Source organism: Seriola aureovittata, chromosome 2 (assembly GCF_021018895.1).
Source record: "Seriola aureovittata isolate HTS-2021-v1 ecotype China chromosome 2, ASM2101889v1, whole genome shotgun sequence".
Classification (NCBI taxonomy): domain Eukaryota; kingdom Metazoa; phylum Chordata; class Actinopteri; order Carangiformes; family Carangidae; genus Seriola; species Seriola aureovittata.
The window spans coordinates 2,619,719-2,646,318 of NC_079365.1; the positions used below are offsets into that span (position 1 = coordinate 2,619,719).

Here is a 26,600-nt window from a genome sequence, read left to right on the forward strand (position 1 = left end):
GATGCAGAAATGAAAAGGTTTTTATACATGTTAGTAAGTTTTTAGGGAAGTGATGTGATATTGCACCGTTGGACCTGGTTGGGAACAGTTTCTCATTTGTACTCACATTGTGTAAACAAATGTACAGAACAACTACGGGTTCATTTGCAGGATCAACTGCTTATGTAGCCCTGTCACAGTATACATCATGAATAGTAACTGCACAATAGCCGTATTTTTATGAATGGTTTTTTATTAATTTAAAAATGAAATAAAATAATATTTACAAAACTGAATTTGCATGTTTGTCTGTTTAGATCTCGCAGTTGAGACCCTGCGCAGACGAACTTCGTTACAACATCACCTGACAAGTTCAGATTTGGCTCATGTTCTGTTGACACTGCCTGAACATGCCAGAGATTCCAGTTACCCACAATTTGAACCCACATGGGTGTGGCTTGCCTCATCTGTAAGCTTTTCTTAATACTGCTGAATTTCCCCCTGAAAACAATCAGAGTTATGCTGTTCTGGTATCACCTGTCGACATTTTTCTCTGAGTGAATCTAGCCACAGTGTGAGCATCCACACGGTTTGTCTTTCTGTGTGGTTGTTTACAAAATGTCATTATGTCAACAAAGATTGAAATCTGCGTGACATCATATCAGAAACTGCTGTCTCCCAATACTACCTTGTCCAGACATTTGCATTAGGCCCATTTTCAGGTACACTTTCCCCATTGGCCGCTGCTCTTTCAGAATGATTTGGCGCAAATAGTTTCTGTTACGGGTTTTTACACCCTCCAGTTGCACATTTGTTGCAAGACTTAGAGACTTCTTTTGTATGGAGCGTGTATGGGTGCAGACCGTGGGCTTCTAATACACTGAGCCTCGCCTCCATTTCGGCAAATAAAGTATTTTCATTACATGCATCATTATTACTAAAGGAGGCAGTGGAATAACCAAACATAAGACACACTGAGCAGAGAGAGCAGGAGAGAGAAGTCAAACTAGCAGATCTGAATAGCATGTAAACAACAGAAACACCAGCAACTGGAAATGAAATGAGAATCAGAATCTGCTTTATTGGCCAAGTATGTGGACACATACAAGGAATTTGTCTCTGGTTTTACATTGCTGCTTGGTACATACATATAAATATACATATATAAATATATATACAGTTAAAAACAAGACAAGAGTGTTGGATGGGTGAGGAAATGCAAAGGAGCAATGAAAGTAGTGCAAAGGCTATAATAAATAATAATAATAAATACTAGATAAATATGCAGGCAGGGAATAAGTGTATATGTACATTATGTGCTATATTTCAGTGTGCAATGTCTGATGTCAGAGGTTATTGTTCCTGTATGATTGATTTAAGTGTTCGCCAGGGTGATGGCTTGTGGAAAGAAACTGTTCTTATGTCTGGTTGTGCGGGCGTACAGTGTTCTGTAGCGCCGCCCGGACGGGAGAAGTTGGAACAGGTTGTGCCCAGGGTGAGATGGATCTGTGGTGATGTTTCCTGCCCGTTTCCTCACTCTGGAGGTGTATAAGTCCAGGAAGGAGGGCAGTTTAGCGCCAATGATCCTCTCTGCAGTCTTGATTGTCTCTTGTAGTCTGTTCCTGTCCTGTTTGGTTGCTGAACCAAACCAGACGGTGATAGAAGTGCAGAGAGCAGACTGGATTATTGCAGTGTAGAAGTGGATCAGCAGCTCATGAGGCAGGTTGAACTTCCTGAGCTGGCACAGGTGCTGTGTTGGACACAGTGTTGTTGTGTATGGTGATGGGGGGCTCCTCCTGAAGTCCACTGTCATCTCCACAGTCTTGAGTGGGAGAGCAAAGCACCGAGGCTGCTGTCCATGATGATACACTTACTGCAGCACAGCAATAAAAACCCTGTTAAGACATAAAGAGTTTCTGTCTGATGAAACGCTAGACAGCTTTAAATTTGAAATGACAGACGGGAGCGACCTAAAACGAGGCTTCCGACTAAAATACCGTTATGACCAACTCTACATATCAAACAGAGGGAGTTAGACATAAAGACCTGCCTCTAATAAAGTCTGTTACGTTCTGGAGATGAAGTCAATAAAGTCTCCAGTCACTTTTTGAGGAAATACAATGGTGGAAAACTGTTGGCACTGTCTTTGCCTTTTTGATTTATGTGGTTGGTGATGTCATGGTTATAAAATCAGGATTTTAAGCGTAACTTGGAAGTTGACATGTCTTAATGAGCAACATTTCAGTCACTATCTCAAACTTGTTCTGTTGAAAATGAGAACATGTTTATTGTGAATTCATCTGTATTAAATTGCTGTATATGTGAGCAGAGAGAGGAGATTAGGACGTGATGTCAGTTGTTTACAGCAGTTCCACAAGTTTCACCAGTTTTGCACATTGACCATGTGCGGTCCAGCACTATATTTTAACCTACTCTTGTCTGTGCACAGTCTGGATCATGTTTTCTGACACTGCAGCGTCTTTTCTATTTAATTTTTAAGAATCACTCCAGCCTTCCTCCTGTGGTTTTTGCATTTCTGCACCACCCCACCCCATCAGCCCATTCCAACAATCCCTTGTACTCAAATTCACCACACCAAGCAACACACAGTCTGTTAGTTTTGTCAGTTATTTGCTGCATGCTTCAGTACAGTTACATGCTTTTTTAGTGCAACAACTACACGATTTAACAGCTTTTTCTAAACGCATGTTTGGTTCATGTGCAATATGCCACAGCTTGCACCACAAGCTGTCAGGGCCTGTGGTGGAGCCTGCCCTGCACAGGCCTCTGCTGGGAGGATAGATTGGGGCTACACAGATTAGTGTGCATTTAAGCGTATCAGACATCTTAAGTAACATTGACTTGATAAGGAATCTGGAGTGATACCAAATAAACCTGCTTAAATGAGCCCATACTGTGCCCACAGATTAGCTGAAGTCACAGACTTTATCAGAGAACTCTGCTGATCCGCTGCCTGTCCGTTCTGTTAGGCGCTGTATTTTTTAGCATGTTGTTGTTCGGTTACCTCACTACTTCTTTGCCATGTGTACATGTATGCTTGGGTGTTTTGTCTATAAAGACTCTAAAGAAGGTATTATAGAGAAATGTGATAAGCCTGAGACAGCTCTGGGCAGCTCCATGAGTTGTGTCTACTGAAAAAGAAACAGACACTACAAAGTGGAGCTGACGACAGTAAAGACAATAACCCCTATCTCAGTGCCAGAGCTGCTCATAGACCGTTTTTCTTTTCAGCTCAGTTTTTTCCCTGTGGTAGAAACGATTTGGATTGTGGGGCTGAAGCTTCCTTTGTCTCTACTGCTATCTCTACTACTAAAAATCAGCCTTTAAACCTGAAAGAAATAACGATGTGGCATTTATTGTGATAAATATCGACATCGACTGACATTTTATCGCTTTAACAGTTTTGGCCATATCGTCCGGCCCTGATTCACGGTATCAACAGTATAAACAGCATGAACAGTGTCTGTCAGAGTGAACAGTGCAAACAACTCAGTTGTCTTCATAAAAACCCATTGTGAGTGAAAGTGATTGTCTTGGTCCCGTTCACTGAGGTTAGTAATTAGAACAGCTTTCACTGTGTTGTAGTAATAGATATGTACATCCAAGCAGTAACACAGTGGATGAGGGTTTGTGTGTCTGTGAGGTCAGTGCTGTCAGACACTCATGGGGGCAGTTGGACAGATTATGGAGGGGGAAGGGGGGGTTCAAGTGTGTTTAAGTCTGTCATTATCAGTCGTCTATCCATTATCACTTGGTGTGTGTGTGTGTGTGTGTGTGTGTGTGTGTGTGTGTGTGTGTGTTGTGTGTGTGTGTGTGTGTGTGTGTGTGTGTGTGTGTGTATGTGTGTGTGTGTTGTGTATATGCCAGAAGGAAGTGGTCATCTCAGAAAGTCAGTAAGTGACTGTTAATCATAATCCATTCCCCAATGATCTGTAAATCACTAGCAGACCATTTGTTCCCTGGGACTAAATGTTCCAGATGACAAAACTGTTATTTATGAGATCAGAGTCAGGCTCCATCTTGTCAGCAGGTATCCTGTTAAAGAGAGTCACTGAGCGGTGAGTTTCAGAGTCTTGTCTTTCTCTGTTCAGAAGTAAAGTTAGGAACTATTGAGTTTTTTAAAAGTCTGGATTATTATTTTTTTTTGGTTCTTCTCTGTTCGTTTGACAGGATACAAAAGTGTTAAAAAAACAAAAAAACAAGTGATGTAATGCCAGGCGTAGTGGACCTCGCTTATCTCTGCACCAGACAAGGTGACTTTCCTGGAGCAAAGCAGTTTAAACTCACGGCGAGCATAACAACATAATCAAATCATGTCATTTAGCCGTCCTCTTGTTTTGTTTTTTTTTTTTGACTGCATTTTCGTCTTTGGAGCCACATACACTACACCTGAACGTCACATGACTTCGACCAAGGAGACAGTGGGATGCAGAGTAGAGGCCAGTCACTCATTTCACTGATTGTGTCCTCCTTTTTAATTTAAAGTCACCTACATTCATCTTGAGCTTCCCAGACGAGCAGAGCAGGGTGCAGAATCTCAATCACTGCTCGACCATATCCAGAATATTCACTCACCAACTCGGCCTTTCAGGAGCCTGAAGCCTTTTTTCCATTTAGTTCCATATCCCCCTCCCTAATGCCCTCCACCTCCTTGGAGATGCTTCAGACCTCAAAGATATTAAGGTGCAGATGAGTGCTTTTAATGGGTGGTGGGCTGCTTTTGATGTTGGAATTCCGTGGAGGGGGGGGCTGTGAAAAGTTGAACAAAAAGTGGGTCATCCATGTGTTTCCCTTGCAGCAACACATGGAGTCTCAACCTCTGCTCATGTCTTCAACAATCCACCTACATACAAAACAGTTGAATCTTTGTCATCCACTGGTCTAAATTCAAGGAAGAAAAATTGTCAAAGCACCTGTGAGGAAAAAAACCCCAAAGACAACAAGAAACACCACAGGATGAAATGTGACTCTACATCTTGGATTGAGTCCTAATGTGGTATTCTCAGCTGGACCGTGGCCGGTGTCATGTTCTGCTTTTTGTTAATCAAATGAATGAATAAGAGGAAGTTGCTGCTCTGCTGTGGTTCTGTTGTTTTGATTATTATTTGCTTGTTTGTTGCTGAGGTTTTGGCTCAGCATCTGTGTGAATTTATAGTTTGTTTGTTTTTTTTTAAATAAGTTGATATTATGAAAAACTGAAGAGTAAAGACAGTGGTGTGTTGGCCCTCAGAGAAGATTGTGTCAGAAGAATTGACAAAGACATTTGGGAATTGGAGCAGTGCTGTAGTATGACTGTGTTTGTCCTGACATGGTGATTAGATGTTTTAGTGTGTGTAGGGGTGTGTGTGTGTTAGAGCGTATAATTACCACTCTCTACTTTACTGCCAGCTTGTGCATCTGTTACCTGACTCTTTCAAAGCTCACAGATCCAAAGGAATGGAGACCCAACAGCCTGTGAAACCAAATACACTCTGTATCCTCATGTGCTGTTTACTAGTTTACCAGCAAACGTCCTGACACTGAAGCTGCAGCTGTAATGTACGACGGAGTATCAGGGCCACATTGATGGAAAAAAATCTGAGAATCTGAAATAAGTAATAACATTATGAGAATAAACTCATCATTTTATGAGAAAAAAAGTCATAATATTATGAGAGGAATAGAGTGGTAATTTTAGGTTCTGTGTTGTTTTAGAGGGGAATATCAGAAGCTTTAAAATGAGGAACGTGGAGCATCCTGTGAAGTTCTACTTTTCACAAATAAGAAGATACTTCATCTTTTGGGCCATCAACATCATCATCAGCAGCAGCATTAGGACACTGAAAAGATTGTGAAGAAACCGAGTCTATTCCATTGTCAGACAAACAAACAGCAGCTGCCAGAAGCAGCTCAGGCGACCACTGACTGTCCTTTCAACCGTTTGATTGGTTGTTTTAATATTGCTCAAAATTATGTTTTTTTTTCTCTTGAATTTTTGCATTTTTAATTCTTGTAATGTTATGATTTCTTTCTTATAAAATTATGACATCATTCTTGATATTTCAGATTTCTTTTTTTTCCTCAATATGGCCCTTATACTGTGTCGCACTAATGCCACTGCCAAACAAAGTATTGGAAAAATACATGGGAGTTTAAACTCTCCATGAATTTACTTTCTAATGCATAATTATATATAGGTGACAACATAGTATACCATCGTGATGAGACATGGAGCTGATGCTGTGAGCTTGACTCTATCTGAGCCAACCAGCAGTGACGACAGAGTAATGAGTAGTGTTTAGGCTGAGCTGATAAGTGAGAGGGAGAGATTGTGGTAATATACTGTCGATCCTTCAGTATGAATCCCATAACCACTGTAGCACTGCAAACACACACACACACACACACACACACACACACACACACACACACACAAAAGACAGTATAAAGTACAGGGGTGTTGTAGAGCTTTAAACAGGCAATCCAAATATTTTTCTGTTTTTCTTTGTGGTGTGGGTCGAACCACATCAACACAATGAAACGCTGCTGTGAGAAGCCATAGCACTCCTTTAATTTGGTCTTGCAGATTTTGGGATATTCAGATTTAAAAAATCATCATAATCCTCCCCGAAACAGTCGGGTCTGGATCTTATTTTTGTAGCTGTGGCCATCATTCCTTTTATGAATACAGTGATGTTATATTCACCGGAGATGTAATGCAGACTAATGAAGTATGAACTAGTATATGGCTGAACTGTGAATGGTAACTTCAATATTTAATAGAAAATAATCTCAAAATGCAACAGCACAACACAACAACACAAAGCTGGGATAATGGTCTTCTTAATGGAAATATAGTGGGATCTCTGTGTAAAAGCTTTTGAGACAATTACTGAGCAGTGCCAGTGAAAGACTGTGTTACATGAACTGTAACTTTGAGAGAGCAGACAGATACTCCCCCTGTAGACAAGAGCAAACAGAGATGGGTTCGTTGAATGAGGGTGTGGTAGTATCTGTAGGCTGGATGTCTATCAGTCTACCACTCTGGTACTTTAATTGTACTCTTATCGATACTTTTTGAGGAAGGAAAAAAAAAGTTACATTAAGAACATAAATTGCTTAATTTTCTCATTATGCAACAACATTGTTTTTTTAACAAAACATTTTACTTTATACATTTTTCCAACTTCAAATTTGAAGTAGAGCAGTTATTTAAAGAAAAAGAAACAGCAGTGTTTTTTTAACGAATCACTTTGTCGTGATGATGTAAATGTAAAACAAATGAAATAAAAGATTCACTCAAATAAAATACAGTGACATAGCGCAGTTGTGGGTCCAAGGCTGCTGCCTGTATTGCTGGATATTGCTCCATGACTCTCTCTATCATTAAATAAAGAGTTCCATCTCATCTTGACGTCCAGGATGAGTGAGTGTTGTTTAAGGCCTGAAACAACAAAAAACCAGCATAAATTAACCCCACAATTTAATATTGAATTAAATAGATTGTAAAATTTGGGAATTTCAAAATAATAATTTAATGGTTTGAAATGGCTTCTTATCAAAGAACTGCTGCTTTTCCTTCATGACCGTGCTGGCCATCAAGGATCTCTTAAACCACACCACCACTGCTCTGATTCGGGCAGCCCATTTATCAATGGAAGCGACTGTGTAGATTTTCTGCACTGCCAGATTCAGTGTGTGCGTAAAGCATCCTATTTTTAGGATGCCAAGCCTCTTCATGGCAACGTCCAGATTGCTGGCATTGTCAACTGTAACACGGCGCAAACCTTGCTCAGCTCTGTCTTTAACTCCTCCAGAATGTCAGAGATCTCCCCTGCCACTACTCTGCCAGTTTGAGATTGGTAGACCGCCCTGCTGTGGAGGACCTTCTCCTTGTATCGTGCACCGTCACAGTGATATAGTGGTCCCGGCTGAGGCTGGTCCACCCATCTGATGTAATGGCCAGCTTTGGTACATCATTGAGCTCAGAGATCAAATTGGCCTTTTCTACGTCATTCCAGGACAGAATTAGCATGTCACTTTAGTAACTCCTGGAGGGAGGGTTGTATTTAGGGTTGAGTGCCTTGTACATTACATACAGTAAAAAAACAAACATTTATTGTTGAATTATTATTGAATATTGTGTTTGTGGGGTGATGTGTCTAACATACAAGCCTACTATATACTACTATATCCTAAAAAAAAAATGCAACTTAATATACTGACTGACTAATATTTTACCTAAAGCCATTTTACTCCACTGTTGCAAAGGGGTGTAGGCTTTCACAATGAACTTGGTCACAGCTTGGTGACACTCCTTCACCCTCTCTTCATTCATTCTACCACTAGCTGCCAGCATGAAGGGGTTTATTTGTGCTTGATTTGGAGCCGCACCAGCGGCAGTAGAAGAAGACGGAGGACTGGGTTGGTTCACTGTAGCTTAAATTTTAACAACAGCAAAAGTTGGGAGACTCTTTAAATGGGTCTTTTCATAAATTTAATCTGACTTTTAGATCTCAGAGAGCACGCTGGAGTGTGGACTCTGGACAAAGCAACCCATATTTTACTCAGAAAATATTACAAATAAAATATGATGCTTTGGCCTATTATTTTTATTCATTAAACCAACCAGCATTATAGCCTAACAATTAGAAAAGGTCCTAGATAAGGGCTGAAAATATAAAAGCAAGACGGACTTTGCCTGCAGGATGCCCCCAAATTATTTAAAATAATGAATTGCATTTAGGCTATATTACTCTCTCAACTGAAACTACATTTCCATTTCAGGTTAAATTTACGAACGCATTCATAGCTAAACAATCAGCTAATGGTTACTAACTCTAGCATAACGTTACAAAGCTGGAATGGACATGAATGAGCTAGCTGTGCTAGGGTGGTCAAACACTGTTCATCTTCCTGTCTGAATATGATGTACTTTTGCAAAGTGTTTAGACAGATTACTAATGTTGTAGCCCTTAAACATTTGTCACACTTGTGACAATGGGCTGTGTCTGCATCAACTCTAGTAAAGTAGAGCCACACTTTGGACCATTTGGTTCTGTCCGCCATCCTTCTCTATCTAAAGGTAGGCTATTAGCTTGAGTTGGTGTGTGTGCTGCACTGTCTTGTGTGTGTGTGTGTGTGCGTGTGTGTGTGTGTGTGTGTGTGTCAACAACAGCCCCGCCCCCCTGCCCTCTGCTCACTCAAACAGCAGGCAGGAAGAGAGAGAGACAGATCTCTAGTCTTCTGTGAGAATAGTGGAAATATATCTTACATAGACAGATGTGTAAGATAACATTTATCTAGCAGAGAAAAAAAAACTGCTCCAGTACCGATAGCAGAACTGTTAAGGTCGGAGCTTAGTGAATAATGTAGCCCCGTGGCCTGTGCAATACCGGGGCTCAGCATCCATCCCTAGTGGGGATACCTTTGGTCGCTGAAACAGTTTTTCTGCTGTGTTTGTATTTGACATTGTTTTGTGTATTCAGTTTAAGTAAAAGCTGCTTTGGTTGAGGCCAAATGGTTGTGCTTGTGTCATCCACATCACCAGTGAGTGAACACAGACTAACATTAGTTGGGCATTAGCATTAGTTGAACCATAGACTGTAATTAAAGATGGATGTACCCTCTGTGATGTCACCCACAGCTTTCTGAACAGTGGTTTTGAAAATCAGAATGAGCTGCTCAGAGTGAGCTGCTCCGCCTTCACCATTTTTGCAGTGCCTGACTGCGCCCCTTACTCATGGCTAATCCAAAAATGGGCAAAGAGGTGGGGCGTGTGTGGAGCTGAGACTTCGGTTCATACCGGTTTGTGGCAAGCAAACACTCACCCACCTTTCACTCAAAGAGGCCACGCCCTCGATTCTCCATAACTTTAAGCCTTAATAAAATGTAAACAGGTGAGTTATATCAACAGTTGTCATGAAGGAGGAAATTACCTGTAGAGACCAAAACAGTTTTTTGTACCAGGCTGTAAACATGTTTATTTCTGCTGTAAAGTTGGACATTTTAACATGGGAGTCTATGGGGATTGACTCACTGTTGGAGCCAGACTCTAGTGGCCATTAGAGGAACTGCAGTTCTTAGCACTTAGCACTGAACTTTAGGTAGTGTATATTTTAGTATTTTTAGTTCATGAACGTGCACACAAGTATTAACCAAATTAATGGTTTGTATAATTTTTCAGTGAATTGTCTGGACTTACTGTCTGTAGTTGTCAGAAACACACATGCACAAATTTGCCTAGTGATTATCCTGTTTCAGTGTATGTGGGCTAGGAGGGAGGCACCCTTCGCTAAACTTAACCTTCACAACTGAATGTGTAAACATAATCCTTACCCTGACCTAAACCTTATCCTAACCTGAACCCTAGCATCAAGTCTAAATTCTCAAACAGCCTTATAAAGTTGAGGGATTCAGCATAATGGTCCACACAAAGCTGTCGTACCCCACAAATATAGTGGGCTACCAGTTTTCAGACCCCATGAATATAGTAAAACAAAGCTACACACACACACGCACGCACGTAAGCACACACATTCATGCAGTCTCGATTCAAAGGAATGTGTTGAGCTTTTATCTATTCGTATTTTTTCCTTTACATTTCCTTTCTGTGACATTCCCTCTGCGTGTCAGTTCTGTTAGACCAGCATGCTTTGCTCCAGCTGTAAAGAAGGTGGGCTCACCAAGGGTGGTTCAAACCACAATGGCAGGACCACCTTCAGGGTGGTCCACTGTGGTAGAGTAGGTCTGATGTGAGAGATTACTCATAGATTCAGGCAGGGCCACAGTTCAGTTCCACGGTTAGTTTGTATTACATGGAAAGGTAACGCTTGTCAATGTGTTACATTAGATTATGTGCGCACACAGCTCTGCACAACTACACTGCCCTTCAAGGCATTTTCTAATGACATGAACTTGCACAGATACTTAGAAATTCATCCACAGGGACACACAAAAATAATTTCCCTCCTCTTGCACATACACATACACATAGTCTACCCTACAGTCCATAGCTACAAATATTGACTACATTTGCATTTTAAGCAGCTTATAAAACATCCCCCATCCTGAGCTTCATGAGAGGCTGTTGTGGTTTGATCTGCCAGCCTTGAGCACTAAAAGCTGGGGTAAAGGAGCAGCAGCTGGCCCAGCAGCGCGATGCTCACCTTCAAGAGGAATCCCAGGCATTTAACAGAGCCTGATGAAGAGAGGTGGCTGGGTGGAAGTCAACAGGAATGTGTTTAGGTTTATCCTCATATGACCTCGATGGATGTAGTAGTCCACATGTTAACAACAGGGAAACATCTGAATGGCTCTAAGCAGAGTGTGTGTGTGTGTGTGTGTGTGTGTGTGTGTGTGTGTGTGTGCGTGTGTGTGTGTGTGTGTGTGTGTCTGCGTTCAGGTTTCTATTAAACAAGCTTTCAGTAGTTGTTTGGTTGCTTTTTGCTGAACCACTTTGCTTACAAATAATTAGTTATATTTGGTTGAGCGACTATAACTCTGTGAATGATTGACTTCATGTTTGTCTTGGTAATCAACCTGTGTATCATCCCATTATCGGAACCCCAGGCTCTTTAGGCAGCATTTCTGCTTTCTTACCTCAGTGGGACGATGTGGTCCTCAAACTGTTTCACACCTTCATTCTCACTCCTGTATGTTGTGCAATAAGCTTGGCTCCATAAGCAACACACACCTTCAAGTTTTGTTAAGTCAACTATGGAAAAGCAGCATCTGCTGCATGGGACCACAAAGAGGCTCTTTGTGTAGCTGTGTGATTTTTACACACACACACACACACACACAGTGTTCAGAGAGGAGAGCAGGCAAAACAGCAGTCATACATACTAACATTTACCCTTCACTCTCTGCATTGCCCTTTTTATTGCCCAGGCAGACACAGAAAGGTGCCTTTATATACACTGGCCTCAGTGTGTTCAGACAGACATTCACTTTCTGTTTTTTATTCTGAAGATTTAATTTTAAATGGATAAGATTCCCATTTTTGCCCATTAACATCCCCTTAATAACCCATAATGACAAACCGAAATCACGTTTTTTGAAATTCTTTTGCAATCTTTTTACTCAGGCTCATTGCTGTAGCTCTAAACTGAGGACCAGTGCATCCTCTTTGCTTAATTTATTCTTGAACTGTGACCAGAACTTGACTGGAGTCCACCTTTGGCAAACTGAATGGATTGGATGTAGTTTAGAAACACACCTGTGTATATTATTAATTGTGAAATAGAAGCCATTTGGAAGCACCAGGACTCTTCCTAGAGCTGACCGTCTGTTCTGTTTGAAGTAGGATTTATAAAGAGTAATATCGTTATCAGCTGATGTTGAACCTAGTTTCCCTGATATCGGTCACATTCCCATTTAGATGGACTGGTTTAATTAGATAAAACTTGTTTTTTGTGCTTACGTGGAGTTTATGTTGGAGTCTGTGTTGTGCTGGAAGCCAGTTGTCTGTTGTTGTTAGCAGACTCCATTTCTAAGCTATCGTTAGCTAGTGTTACACACTGATGGCGCTGTAGAGGAGTGGAAGAGAGGCAGTGAGGCAAGGCTCACTGTGTATAAACGTCACATCCATTGGAATTTCCCATAAAATTATGCCCAGGTCCAGTATTATTATTATTATATTATAGTGATTTTTTTGGGGCATTTTTACCTTTTATTATAGCTACAGTGAGAGAAACAGGAAAGTTGGGGAGAGGGGGGGTAACATGTAGTAGAGGGCCTCAGGCCGGACTCTAACCTGGCCTGCTGTGGTGAGGACTGAGCCTTTATGGTGTGTGCTGTACCAGGCGAGCCACCAGGGCGCCCCAGTCTTCTTAGAACCTTTTCACACATTAAATAAAAAAATCAAAGTGATTAATGTATGTAGATTGCTTCACATTCTTACATACAGTACCTTTAAGGCAGCTAAAGCTCCCTTCTCCAGTAGACCATTACTGCTGCTCATTGAGCTGGTGAAAATGACACGACAGGAAAAAATAGCCTGTCCTTCCTACTTCTCCTCTCCGTCAGAGGGGATTCTGCATACTTTTGCTTAATGTGTGCATAGTTCTCTCCACCATAATCGGCATGTAAAAACTCAGGCTATAATTTGCCTGTGAAGGCATTACCCCCACATAGGCAACAGCTTCTGTTGCTTCTAAGAGCCATAAATTCATAATTATCATTTACTTTAACTGTCCAAGTGCTTACTGGCCTCTTTTGTGATTTGAGTTTTTTTCTTCTGCTCAAGTGTGAGTTTTCTTTTTCCAGAGAAATGTGTCATGTAGTGATTTATATATGTGGCTGTAAATAATGTTAAATAGTTTACAGTATGTAAGTTTCAGTGTTGTATATATTTACAGATATTCATCCAGTAACACCAAAGAGGAAAAAAGAGAAACAAAATTTAACTTCTGGTGGTGAAGCAATTTCTCCTCCGCTGGCAAACAACACAGAGCTGCAGAGCAGTCTGCAGCGTGTATCGGCCAACCACTCCTCCACTTCTGTAAACTCACTGCCTGTGGGTGCAAGATGGCTGACAGCATGGATACTCACCCTGTTGCCACACGCCTGTGTCTATACCTGCCCCTGGGCGTAAATTGAGTTAGACTTTCTCACTGTCTGACATTTTGATTTTGATTTTTTTATGCTAATGAGACATAGCCAGTTTAATAGCATTTAATTTTCAACCACAAGTTGGAGTATGCATTTATTAGGGTGTGTAGAAAACAGAGAAACAGGGACGCCAACTGCATGCTCACTTTTCACGTCAGCGCCAAACGAGGCAGGTGAAGGAATGTTTTTCCGCAGTGACAGCAGAGGGCACTTAAGCACTTCGCTCATTGTGCCTAAACAGGCAAATATGAAGGATACAATGATACACCATGGATGTAGCAGGTTGTATTAGCGTAGCATTAAGCAGCAGATGAATACACACAAGTAGTTTGTGTTTTGAATGATTCAATTTACTGACTTGTGTCGAGCAAATGAAGCCACATTGGAAACATCCATTCAGAGTAGAAGCTGCAGGGCAGCTCAAGCTAAGCTAACAGGCTAGGCTATGTGAATGTAGCCAAATTTTTTAAATTGGGGAATATTTCTCAGAGTGAACTGATCAGAAGTCGGCGAGACTCAGAACATGGGATTTTCAGTCCTGCAGGCACTCCCTTCACAATTCAGCGTGCACTCCTTCTGCATAAAGGACGTCGTTGCATCCCTCTGTGGCCTATAGTGGCCACAGACGCGCTACAGGGCCTCCAGTCTGTAGATCTTCAAGGTTCTGTCTGCACCACAACAGAAAGACGCATTGCTCCAGGGGGAACATAGTTACCTCCATAATGTACTCTGTGTGCAAAATGGAAAAGGTCTGCACATCTGACTGCGTGAGTATGATGCCACACTACCTGCTGTCTGTTTTAATCAGTCAGAATGACGGACGGCCGTCACATTTTTCCATTATTGTTAAAAGAATTCAGTCAACAATGGAAAATATTCATTTAATGTGACCCCTGACCCAGGATCTGCTGTGGATTGGGCCAGAGCTGCTGGGGCAGAGCAGACAGGGTGTCAGGGTTGTGTTTGGGTTATTAGCCTCAGGAGAACTACTGTCCACTGTTCACTGCCATGACTTCACAGATTTCTACTCCAACACTGAGCTCTGAAGGCTTCATCTGGTAACATGTTCAGTGCCTCCTGCTCAAGGTGTTGGAACGAGTTTTGAGTTTTTTTTCACAGGGTCACATCAAAATGAAGCTTGATATTTTCCATTTTTATGTTTGATCTATGACATCAAAGCTACACCTCTGTCTGATGACCCTCTCACCCGGTCAAGAGTCTTTTCCTTCTGTCTACTCTGGGAGTGACGGCGAGTCATCTTTGAACACTAAGCCTGTTGAAGCGCTCAGACGCTTAAGCAGTTAAAATGCAGGTTCAGGAGTGTGTTAAGTTGGTAATGATAGTGTGTGTGTGTGTACATCCTTCTATTGTGTGTCAGTGTGAATGTCCTATTGGACAGCTGCCATCCAAACGGACTTCCCTAAACAATGGAATTATAGACTCAGTGACGACACACACACACACACACACACACACACACACACTCACACAGCACATTATACTTTACTTAACCCACTGTGGTGCAGAGGCTGAACCACACTCGTGTATATGATGCACCTGCTTCTTAGACCATAACATCAACACTGCACAGACACACATTATATCAGCCTTTAGAAATTTAATTTATACCAATTTTAACTAAATAAAAGTCTTTGAAATTAAAACAGGAATCATTTGGTTCAGAGAGATTATTTCAAGTATTATAACAGGATAACAATTATTTGTGTCTGAAAAGTGTTATCTTTCTCTTAAAGTCCCAGATTGAAGCTCAAAAAAGTCGACCAGCAACTAGACAGAAACAGCGGCAGCCTTCCTTAACAACTCTGTTTGATCAGCAACGAAAATATGGTGCCAAGTCACCAGAAGCACAGACAATAAACGGCTGTAGCTGAAAGCATTTGCAGGTCATATATATATATATATATATATATATATATATATATATTGCACTACCTTAGACTACCAAAAATAGTGTTGTCATTGATGTTATTGTTTGTATTGTTCTTTATTTCAATTTTTTTTATGCATCTTCATTTTTTGTCATTTTTTTCTCCTCGTGGAATCAAAAATGGTATCGAGTATCTTCCTGAGTATCGGAAATGTGAAATTCTAGTATCGTGACAACCCTAGTTTATAAAGATTTGATGTTGTTGTGGGAAGACTTATTTATCAGTGTTGTTTATTGATAATGGCGTGTAATAGATTGGCTTAGCAAAATAACTTCAGAGTTATTTAAGTGGATCAGTGGTCGACACACGTACCATATGTCACATGTTGGTTTCTGGTTTTAAAGTGCGGTTTTGATTCGGTCTGTGTCTGTGATTTCACTTCTTCTCAAGTCAGCAGTCAACAAGTGACTGTGACCACTTTGTCTACTTCTCTCATATTTCAAATTCATACCTTTTTTTCAGTGAAAATAGTATTGAAAAATTACCAGCATTTGTAATAAATTAGCAATGATAATATCAGTATTTCAAAATATTTCATCCCTTCATTCATAACTGTACTGCATTTCTTGTTAGTGAGGTGTGCTGAGGACGGGGCAAGCATACAGAATAGGTAATGAGATTGTATTCTCTGTGTTGTGTTATAATATGTCTCAACCTGCCTCATCTCTGTATCTGTCTCAAGGCTCCAGTGTGGTGTAGACGAAGACACCACCAGCATTTTGTCTCAATGGCAAGCAGTATAAAGTGGAAGACGTGAGATACGACTTCCCCCTGAAGCTTTATTGCTTTTCTGTTTGCGTGAATTCAGAAGTTATTGCCTGCTCTACTGTAGATTTGTGTGGTGCCAACTGCACCTGTCTGCACCTGAGTAATGATCCTGATAAAGTCAACAGACTTTTATAGTTTCCTGTCTGGCATGATCATGATAGCCCCGATGACTCCCTCCTCGCTCTCATTTATGCCCCTTTAAAATCTAATTCCACCACAGACACGCTCCTTTATCATGTTGACATGACTCGAGGGACTGTTTCAGCATGATTGGAGTTGTTGCGCATTTCCTTTCTGCCCAATTTTCTTCCTCTGTATTTTCCTCAGACAATATTTTGACACCAAAAGAGACTTGTTTAATTGACTGTTTAAATTGTCAAATTGTATTTTATTTCACAGATCCTATCTGGTGCAAATTTCTTGTTTTGGTTTGTCCGTTGACTTGGATGTAATCAAAGAGTTAGAGTTTAGATAATAATATTAAGTGAAGAGGAAGAAAAGACAGAAAAAAAATCTGAAGAAATAAAAGGTTAAAATAACCCCTCATCTTCTATTGGTTGTGTTGTTCCTGAATGATTAAGAGTATGAATATCAAATACTGAATCTCAGCAGGTTTGCAAAATGCAGTTGTGTCCTTACATGTACTGATGTTTTCAGTTCAAAGCTGAGCCCCGGATATTAGTCAGAACTGACATGAAAAAACAGTCAGAGTTGACAAAAAAAAAACACTATTCAGGAATTGACATCATATCATCATAAAATTGAGCAACACTGATTTATGATGAGGAAAGAGGAAACGCATGCACATGTTTGGTCAAAGCCATTGAGTTCCACCCAAATGTAGAGGTGATCCTTTACAGCGGGATATCCACCCTCCCTCTCTCACCCCCAGGGTCAATTCTTTGGGGCCATAAAGTTTAACAACCATGGGAACTTCCTTTATCTACCTAGTTCCTCTGCAGGAACAAGTGTCTCTCCTCTGACCATTGAGACGTGTCCAGAAAAGTCCTCTGTCGTGTCATTGAGCAGTTTCATCCCTTAAAAGGGCCTGATCATGAAAACTGGGAACTTTTATGTCTTAATTTCTGGAGGGACATTTCCGGAAGAGAGCGCAGGGCAATGACTCCCCTCCTCCTCATCCTGGTCCTCTCTCTATGAAGTTCATCAGCCGAGGAGGAATGTGTTCTTTTAGATGGACAGCAATTGGTGGGGGTTTCTCTGTAAATAACTTGTTGGCAGCCAGCCAGCCGGGCTGTCCAGCCCCAGTGCCAGCGGGCAGACTGCTGCAGGAACTGAGAGGGAATGGACTGACTGAGTTTTGAAACAGTACAATAACTACTGCACGTTCTTATTAGAGCTAGATCGGTTTTGAAGCAGAGAAGGTCCGAAGGAATTACAATAGTTGTGATTATGTGTCAGCAGTCTGGTTCTGTTTTCACACTGGGATTTACTTTCATTTTTTAATACTTTATAAGAAATGGAAACTTCACCCTTTATAATGTGTGTGTGTGTGTGTGTGTGTATATATATATATATATATATATATATATTCGTTCAATATATGTTACACTGATTTAAACTTTAAAGGAAGAATGATTACTGTGGTTACTAATCAGAGGAAAATGGTTCCACTCAGTGGTGGGAACAGAAATGTTGGAGGTTTTGCTGGTAAACAGATGATCTGTGGCCCCATGTGTGTTTGAATAAAACCCAATAACATGAGAGCTTCTATCTGAACTATTTATGTGAATATCCTGTTTTTCTCTGAGGTCACTATTTATAGTGTCCCGTTGATTTTCTGCATAGATAATGTGAAGTGACTGATAGTTGCAGCACTGTGGCTTGTATAGACGTTCTCCTCTGGTTTAATTATCTACGAGGTATGAAGTAACATCAGAAAACACCTGGGTCAATAATAAAAAGCCAGTGTATATGAAAACAGAGTTTGTAACGATTAGCACATACAGCTTTCAGCCAGTCATCTGATTTGTTCTGTCTCTGAGATACAGAAGGGCACTAGTGAACATTAGTGAGCTAGTTGTCCCCCCCGCTAGATTGTGTGTGTGTGTGTGTGTTTGTGTGTGTGTGTGTGCGTGCGTGCGTGCGTGCGTGCGTGCGTGCGTGCGCGCACTTGTGCATGTTTGATTGTTTATGCTCACAATCATGTCACTAATTAGAAACTTGCTTTATTACCCCTCCCAGTCATTCTACAAATGACTGGGTGTTGAATGGGGCATTATGGGTAGGCACTGTAATTAACATCCACCACCACCACCCCACCACCACCCCCACTCCCTCACCCCCCACTCCCTTATTATCGTTAGTCACATTCCATCAGTTCTCAGTGAGCACTGAGGCTTGTGAGTACTTGATTGTGGTGATTTCCCTCATCGTTTCCACCCCCTCTCTGTCTCACCCCATCTTCCCCTTTCACCATTGTCTTCCTGTAACCCTGTTTTTGTCCGATGATGTCACTCTGCCAGCCTTTTTCACTTCAAATATGGTTTGGCCCCCCCTCTCCGCTGTTGTCCCTGTCGGTCTCTTCCAGAATGTAAGATAACTGAATTGTAAATGAATGAAAGGCTGGACTCAGTGTAGCGGATGATGGCTCAATTGAATGTGCCTCTCAGGAATGCTCTGTTGTGTTGTGGAGTCTTTTGGCTTCAGCCAAGGCCTCAGTCGGTTCCATTTGTGGTGGTTTGTCCTAACCTGCTGGTCCTGTTTGTCTGCTACAGGTCCCTTAACTACCTGTCATCTTCACAGGCTTCAGTACAAGTGAAGAAGTACATGTACACTTGACCTCTCCTTGTGTAGTAAATAACAGAGCAGAGGGAGTTGTACTTGCACCAAGTTTGGCTGCTCAACTCGGAGGAAATCCTCCTCCTGCCTCAAACCATCTTGCCTTGATCCATCAGTCTGGCATGGCCGCACCTTCTTCAAGGTGATACAGTGAGTAATTTGAATGACTGAACGGATTTGTGGCAGATATTGTCCAGATGATTCAGCACTACCACACCCAGCACTACAGCTTCTAGCCAACACCAATCAACACCGTCACCAGCCATACCATGCCAGACAATGTTGGATTTTTAAGGCCTATACCACCCTCAATATGTGAGGGAATAAAACAATCTGATAATAGCATATTAGCCCATATTGATTTTTTACATAAACATATAACTTAAACAATATTGACAAGGATTCTTTATATTAATCAAACCAAAAGTTTTAGGTCCTTCACATCAACCTTTATTTAGACAGGGGAATCCAGATACTTAGATTCTTCTTCAGGGATATGATCATATGACTAAACACAAACCTTTTTCTAACTATTTAGTGGGTCATAGGTGTTCAGACTAAAAACACTGTTTTAAAATAAATGGTGGGATGCAATGTTTCTAGTGCCCCTAAGAAAATGAAATACAATCAAGGAGGTTGAGTAATACATGGTAATGATAAAAACTTAGATGCAAAAACACTGCACAGTAGTTTATAATACAATGAGGAGGGATTTTACAAGTCATCATAGTGCCAGCAATCGTGAGGAACAGTGGAAATGAAAGGGTGCGCTATCAGCTAGCAAACATTATTTAGCTAAACCATAACTTAAGGCTAAAGTAAGAAATTAGCTAACATTATTGTTCATCTGTAGATACTTGATAAAATCTGATCCAGAAACTCGTAAGGTAAGAAAGTAAAGTGTATTAAACAAGCTAGATAGTTAGCTACTGCTAATTACATTTACCTACAGTGTCTGTGTGACACACAGGAGCAGAGACTTGAGGATGGAGCCACTGATAGAGTGAGGCAGACGGACGAGACATTGGTACAGTTCCCTTTAGGGTGTCTGAAATCGTATTACAAGAGTCTTCCACACATCAATATGGGAAATATATTGTAATATTTACAGTTACAGGTAAGAATATAATATAAAAGTTTCAACTTCCCCAAACTGTTGTTTTTACCTCTTTTGGGGGGTCCTAGTCTTAATCAGGGGGCTCTGACCCCCTATAATTCAAACCCTGTGTATGAAGTATAAAGTTATTTCAACCACCATTTTCCATCACATGAACTTAGTGAAGTTGCTGTTTCTGTAGACAGGGCTGGAAATGGAGTCCATTACTTCAAAGTAAAGGAACATGTAGATAAAGCAATTACAGCCATGCATTTCCCCCTTTCACCTCAACAAAAAAGACTTCAACTCGGAGGCAATATGTGTGTTTTTTTTTCGATATGTGAGAGAATTGAATCAGGAGTCCATTCTCTTGTTCTCATGTGTCTCAAACCCTGAATGAAGTTGAGCCTGATTCAATTATTGGCTTTAGGAAAAGGGAGACCCGGAGTGATGGCAGCACAGTTTACTGTAGCCTCTGGCTATTAGATTTGCAGCTTTCAGCAAATTGTGAATTTAGATATATAAGGGCCTTACTAGCCTGTTACTATTAAATGAGTAAGTAACAGCCAAAAGTTTTGAGAGTTGTTGGAGAAGACAACAGTGTTACCCACAGCGAAGTATTATGGATCCAGCTTGCTGAAACCTCTGTCCAGTGGAGGGACAGGGAGAAGCGCTGTATTTGTTGAACTAGTGCTTCTAAACATTCATTCCTGTTTCTGCTCCATCAGGCTCTGAAGTGGTCTCTCAGGATTCTCTCCACACAGCTGTAAAGCCCCTTTCCACCACAGTCGTGTCATGCTGACTACAGAGTTCAAGTTCTGTAGTAACAGAGCTGCAGCTTTAACCAAGTTATGAAAAGTCACTCCTCCCACCTCAGGGGTCAGGGGGAAAGACTGTCTTTTGGTTTAAGCAGGATTTATACTATGTCTGATCTGCATGTTGGCTGTTCGGGTAACATGGGACACCCCTGCCCCCACACCTCTCTGGCGTTGGATGGTTGGGGTCTGTGTTGACGATACAACATTCACACTCACATCTCACTCTTGGAGTCAGGCATTGTAATTTTCACTTGCTCTCTTTCTTTCATTCTTTACACAACTATTTGTGGCACTTTTCATATGAACATCCTCCGGGAGAGACAGTCTGAAAATACGAACCATTATCCTCGTTTATATCGCGTCTCCCTCCTCTCCATCACAGCCAACTTTTCATTCTGCCTTCCAGTGTGGCTGTTCTGAGAGACCATAGATTTAATTATATCAGGTTTGGGGGGCCGAGGCATCGGCCAGTCTGCTTGACCTCTGAGTCTCTGCTGGTACTGAAGCTGGAGGTAGTTATACTGGCCTTGTGCCAAATGCTTGAGGATGAGTTTCAGATTTAATTCGCATTGGCTTGAAATTATGTAGATATCAATGATAATGACAATTATTATGTTCAAATAAAATTTCAGTCTTTGGTCTCTTACAAGGCTTTTAACCTCATTCTCACATATAGGCGATTTCCAACAAAGTAAGCTTTCTGCTGGTCCTACTGTGGCAGGAACAGAGGTGTGCGTGTGTTTGTGTGTGTGTGTGTCTGTGTGTGTGTGTGTGTGTGTGTGTGTGCGTGTGTGCGTGCATGCAACTGACAAGATTTTTTCTGTTTATTGGGGTGAATAGTGTCTTTTTCAGCCTGTGTCCGTCTTTTTCCCACCTCCCTTTTGAATAAACTCACTGGAAATCCGCCTGAACTGGAAAGAAATAATCCTGTTTCTGTGCCAGTGATGGACTGTTGGGAGACGATGGAGGAGGAGAGGTGAATAGAAAGAAGTGGGAGACATTGAACAGAAAAGAGGAAGAGATGCTGTATAAGGAGTGAAAAGGAGAATTGGATGAAAATGAAGAATAAATGGAATGTTCTTTTTTCGACCTGACAACAGCATATAGTGGGATTGCTTCATTCAGCAATCCCACCAATTAAACAGTCATAATCACAGTATTTTGCAAATTAAGTATGAACCTCAGACTTGGGTGCCCCAACAAGAGAACTCTACCCCTCTGAAGGTTCCCATGCCACCCTCTTTCTCCTCACAGCAACTTGTTTTTCTGGCAGGGACTCTAAAACCAAAGGTTTTTGTACCTTGTTTCCTAGCAATGAGTGTGGATTGTAAACTGGGACAGAGTGTGTGTGGCACTGAAAGCCTTCTTGGACCAACACTACTCGACTTGGCTTCTTCTGAGGGTTTTTTTTTTTAAAGAAAAAAAAAATGGAGGTAGCCAGTCACACATAGGTTTGATGGAAATTTCAATGGGAATGAGCAATCCCAAGGATTTTAGTGAAATGCAGTGATGCAAAAGAAATAAAAAAATGTTGATTGTCAGTCTGTGTTTGTCACAAACACACAACTCTCACTGGGTGGGTGTCTAAGTATAGAGTGTACTCATGTGTCTTCACTGCCCTTTGTGTTACAGCTTGCGTACAGAAGGATGTGTTATTGACCCCATGCTGCTGGGAGGTCAGGAGGTGACATGCCTCTATAAAACACCACTGGAAACAAATGGTGAGTCAGATACTTTATTTTGCTGTAGTAGTCCTCCACTGGCTGTTGTAATTGAATGTCACTTGATATAGTCATAGAGTTTAAAAATAGGAACCATAAATGTCTTATTGTATTAGTTGTATTAGTTATGCTTACACGGCTGATCTGCAGAAAGAACACACAAACATGGGGGACCAGGGATGTCACAAGAAAAGTAATAAAGCATTTCCTTAATTTCATATTTTAGCAGGCATTAAAAATAGGAATTGTAAAAAAGAATTTATAAATTAACGATTAGGATTTGAAAATGGATTTACAAAAACAGCATAAAAAACTCATTAAATAAACTGTTTAAATACATTTATTAATTCATGAATAAATAATAGAATTTAAAAACTATTTGAAAAGGCAGTTTGAAAATGGGAATACATACCTGGTTTCCCTCTTCAATTTCCATTTCTTTTTTCCATCTGCTTTTCCTTTTCCTATTAGCTAATTGATTTGCTTAGTCATTTAGCTTCTCCATTCAGCTTTGGCGTGACACTCTGGGCCTTCAGTGCTGGTAAAACCCACTGGTTAGCTCTCCAACCAATCAATGTGCTGAAGAACGAAAACTGTGTAACCGTCCAAATACCTACTGTCTGAACTATATAGTTATAGGAAGACACCACATCTGATTCCAGTGCCAGTCAAGGGCCATACATGCAAAAACAAAACATGACTGGTATCCATAATGGTTTCTGCAACAAAATGTGTGATCATTCATGTAGAAATGTGTGTGTGTGGAGGTTTGTGACATGTCAACCGTTGTAGTGAATGGAGATGCTGTTTATAAGAACCTGTCCTGTCTTCTCTCCCTCAGCTCTGCTGCCATGCCTCCGGGGATGGTGCGTCGTCTTTCAGTTTTAGCAGTCCAGACACTGCTGTCTCTCCTGCTGATAGGAGTTGGCTGGCCCTTCATCTCATTACCCAGTGGCATTGTCCAAGGATCAGACTCCTCCCCCTCTAATCCTCATCCCACCTTTATCCGGAATGATACTCTGTTTGAGCACTTGGCCCTGCATCCTGACCACAACGTGGGTCGGGTCTATATCGGGGCCCGAGATCACCTGTTTCAGTTAGACCGATTCCTCCAACCTGAACTCCAGGATGACACTGGACCTGTCACAGACAGTCGGGAGTGCTTACCTCCTGTTACTGAGAGCAACTGCCCTCAGGCCAGGGTCACCAGTAACCACAACAAGCTCCTGCTGGTTGATCCTTATTCCATGGAACTTATTACCTGTGGGAGCGTCAACCAAGGAATCTGTCAGAAACGTAGTCTGGATTCTGTGGATATGGTACTTTTCTCCACCACGAGGCCGGTGGATACCCAATATGTAGCAGCTAACCACCCCAACGTTAGCACTGTTGGGCTTGTGGTTCGGTCACATCCTGAGAGGCAGCCAGTACTATTCGTTGGTCGGGGTTACACCAGCAGCCATCCACCTATTTCCACAAGAAACCTCGCCCAGGAACCCATCTTTTCTTACGAGGAGACCGCCAAGTTGGCTGTTGCTGGCCGTCTCTCAGAATATGACCATCATTTTGTGGCCTCATTTGCCCACCGTCAGCATGTATACTTCCTCTTCTACAGGCGTGACCTTAAGTCACAGTCGCGCGAGTACCGCACCTACATCTCTCGTGTATGTTTGGACGACCAGTCCTATTACTCCTATGTAGAAGTACCCTTAACATGCCGTTCCAGGCCAGGAAAAATTTACAACCTGCTACAAGCTGTCCAACTCGGGCTTTCCAAGGACGGTGTAGTCAGCCAAGGCTCGGAGATTCTACTTGGTGTCTTCTCCACTCGTTTGGCTTCATCAACTCGGCCCAGTGAGGACTCTGCCCTTTGCATGTTTAATCTTGAAGATGTGGACCGCAGGATTAACTCCACCAGAGACCTGTGCTACACGCAGATGGGTAGAGAAGCAGGAGTTGAGGCAGCCTACATTGAGTATGAAGTCAAGTCTAACTGTGCCAACCTGCCAGAGGTGAGTTCATCACATCGAATTGAATTGCTCAAATTGCTTGTTTATCTGGTAGGTTGTTATTATTTACAAAACTCAAGTGCAAATGAATGAGCACTAACACATAATTTGTTCTAATGGATTTCAGTGTAAATCATGATGTGCTGTAGGTTTGACATCATTCTGTGAGAAGTCACAACTCACAGGTGACTTCAGATCTTTTGTTGTGATAACTTTATTGTAAGATAGTTAAAATTTTGTTGTGGAGCTGAAAAGAGATTTACATTGTGATTAAGATGTCAAATCTCAATTGGATCATTGAGCACAAATAAATCGCAAAGTCTAAGCTGTGGGGAACATGTTTTGTGATCAGGATTCAGGACTCCTACCAAACATTAGTGTCCGAAATATAACTTATAATATAGCAATCTTTTTTGTCATTATCTCACCAGCGGTTATTCCTGGCTTAAGTCCAGATAATGGCAGTCTGCACAGCACTGTGTTATTACAGTGTAATCAAGAGCTCCCATCAGCCAGTCCAGTCAATGACATGTCAGTCTTTAAGCTTCCAAGCCAGATTCCTAGAATGGACGTCATGACTTCATAACTGTTTCAGTACGTATAATGTAGTTTGGGGCTATTCTTAGCACATAATCATCCCTGCTAGTTTTCCTTTAATGGTTGGGTTCACTCCACATGGCTTAATAAATACTGACTTATGTCTATATGTAGCTGTTTGAATACCGTTGAGCTATTTTATTACAACAAAGTTTAAAGGTGGACAGTTTTGTGCAGTGGTGAAATCAGGTTCTGTAGTCAGGTACATAAGCAGTCTCTATGAAAGGTTCCCTGTGTAGTCTTAGACCTCTAGTAGTGCTACGGTCGTGTTGGTCACTGTTTTGTTTATCTTGATGATGTGATACACAGTCCTACCACTGGTGTCCCACAATTCTACTGATCTGTAGCTGGTGGTAACACAAGAAATGCAAAGGCAGGGAAGAAGACCACAAGCTAGTACATGTGGATGATATTTGGTTTGTTTTCAAGAAAACTCTACAGGGCCTCTTTAAGAGCAGGCCAGAGAAGTGAATTCATTCCAGTACATCAGCCAACTACATGCATTCAGTAGGCAGAGCTCCCAGGTTCATTGCCTCTGCTTCCTTTTGTTAAGATTACCAATAATTAAGCAATGAACTCATGAAAAAATGATATGCCTGGAACAAACACCAACAACCGTCCCTCCTGCCAAATTGTCTAAAAGCGTTGAGGCACAGAGTGTAGAAATGATAGGAGCCAGCCCCTCCACAGTAAACCCTGCTGGGATTTCACCAACCACCAGAGCACTGCTGTTTTATTTTTGGTGACTTGCTTACTCACTCAGAAATTAATGACAAATCACTTGAAGGACTTTGAAAGCAGTATAATTACATGTCACATGTAATTTACAGTGTTATTTCATTTTATGATCTAATCTTCATCTCATCTGAACTTGACATGTTGCGATCACCACGCACTGATTATTCTCTCTCGTATCCCCACTATTAGAACACCCTGGACGCCTACCCCTGCGGCTCTGACCACACCCCCAGCCCGATGGCCAGTCGAATCGCTGTGGAGGCAGAAACAATATTGGACAGCCCGTCTGCCCGTCTCACTGCTGTGTCCATCAGTGTGAGGGCAGGACATACCATTGCCTTCCTGGGAGACTCCAAAGGAAACCTGCACAAGGTAACAGCATGCGCAGACAGGTTGTCAGTCTGCATTCTGGTGTGTTTCTTCTCAGGAAACACACACACACATCGTCACTAACAAAGCGCCTTTTCTGTATGAGCGAATATTGTGATGTTATGCCCAGATTCTTCTGTTAT

General features: G+C 41.5%; 1 protein-coding gene across 3 annotated transcripts in view; it reads left to right on the forward strand.

Annotated features, from left to right (window-relative positions):
• Positions 1-26,600, forward strand: part of plxnb1b (plexin b1b) — a 94,165-nt gene that overhangs the window by 30,716 nt on the left and 36,849 nt on the right. For all 3 annotated transcript variants that reach the window (XM_056397574.1, XM_056397591.1, XM_056397582.1), the window contains exons 3-5: positions 22,656-22,744; positions 23,586-24,756; positions 26,278-26,460. In XM_056397574.1, the coding sequence (XP_056253549.1) occupies positions 23,596-24,756; positions 26,278-26,460 (1,344 nt within the window). In that variant the 5' untranslated portion in view covers positions 22,656-22,744; positions 23,586-23,595. The remainder of the gene's footprint in view (positions 1-22,655; positions 22,745-23,585; positions 24,757-26,277; positions 26,461-26,600) is intronic.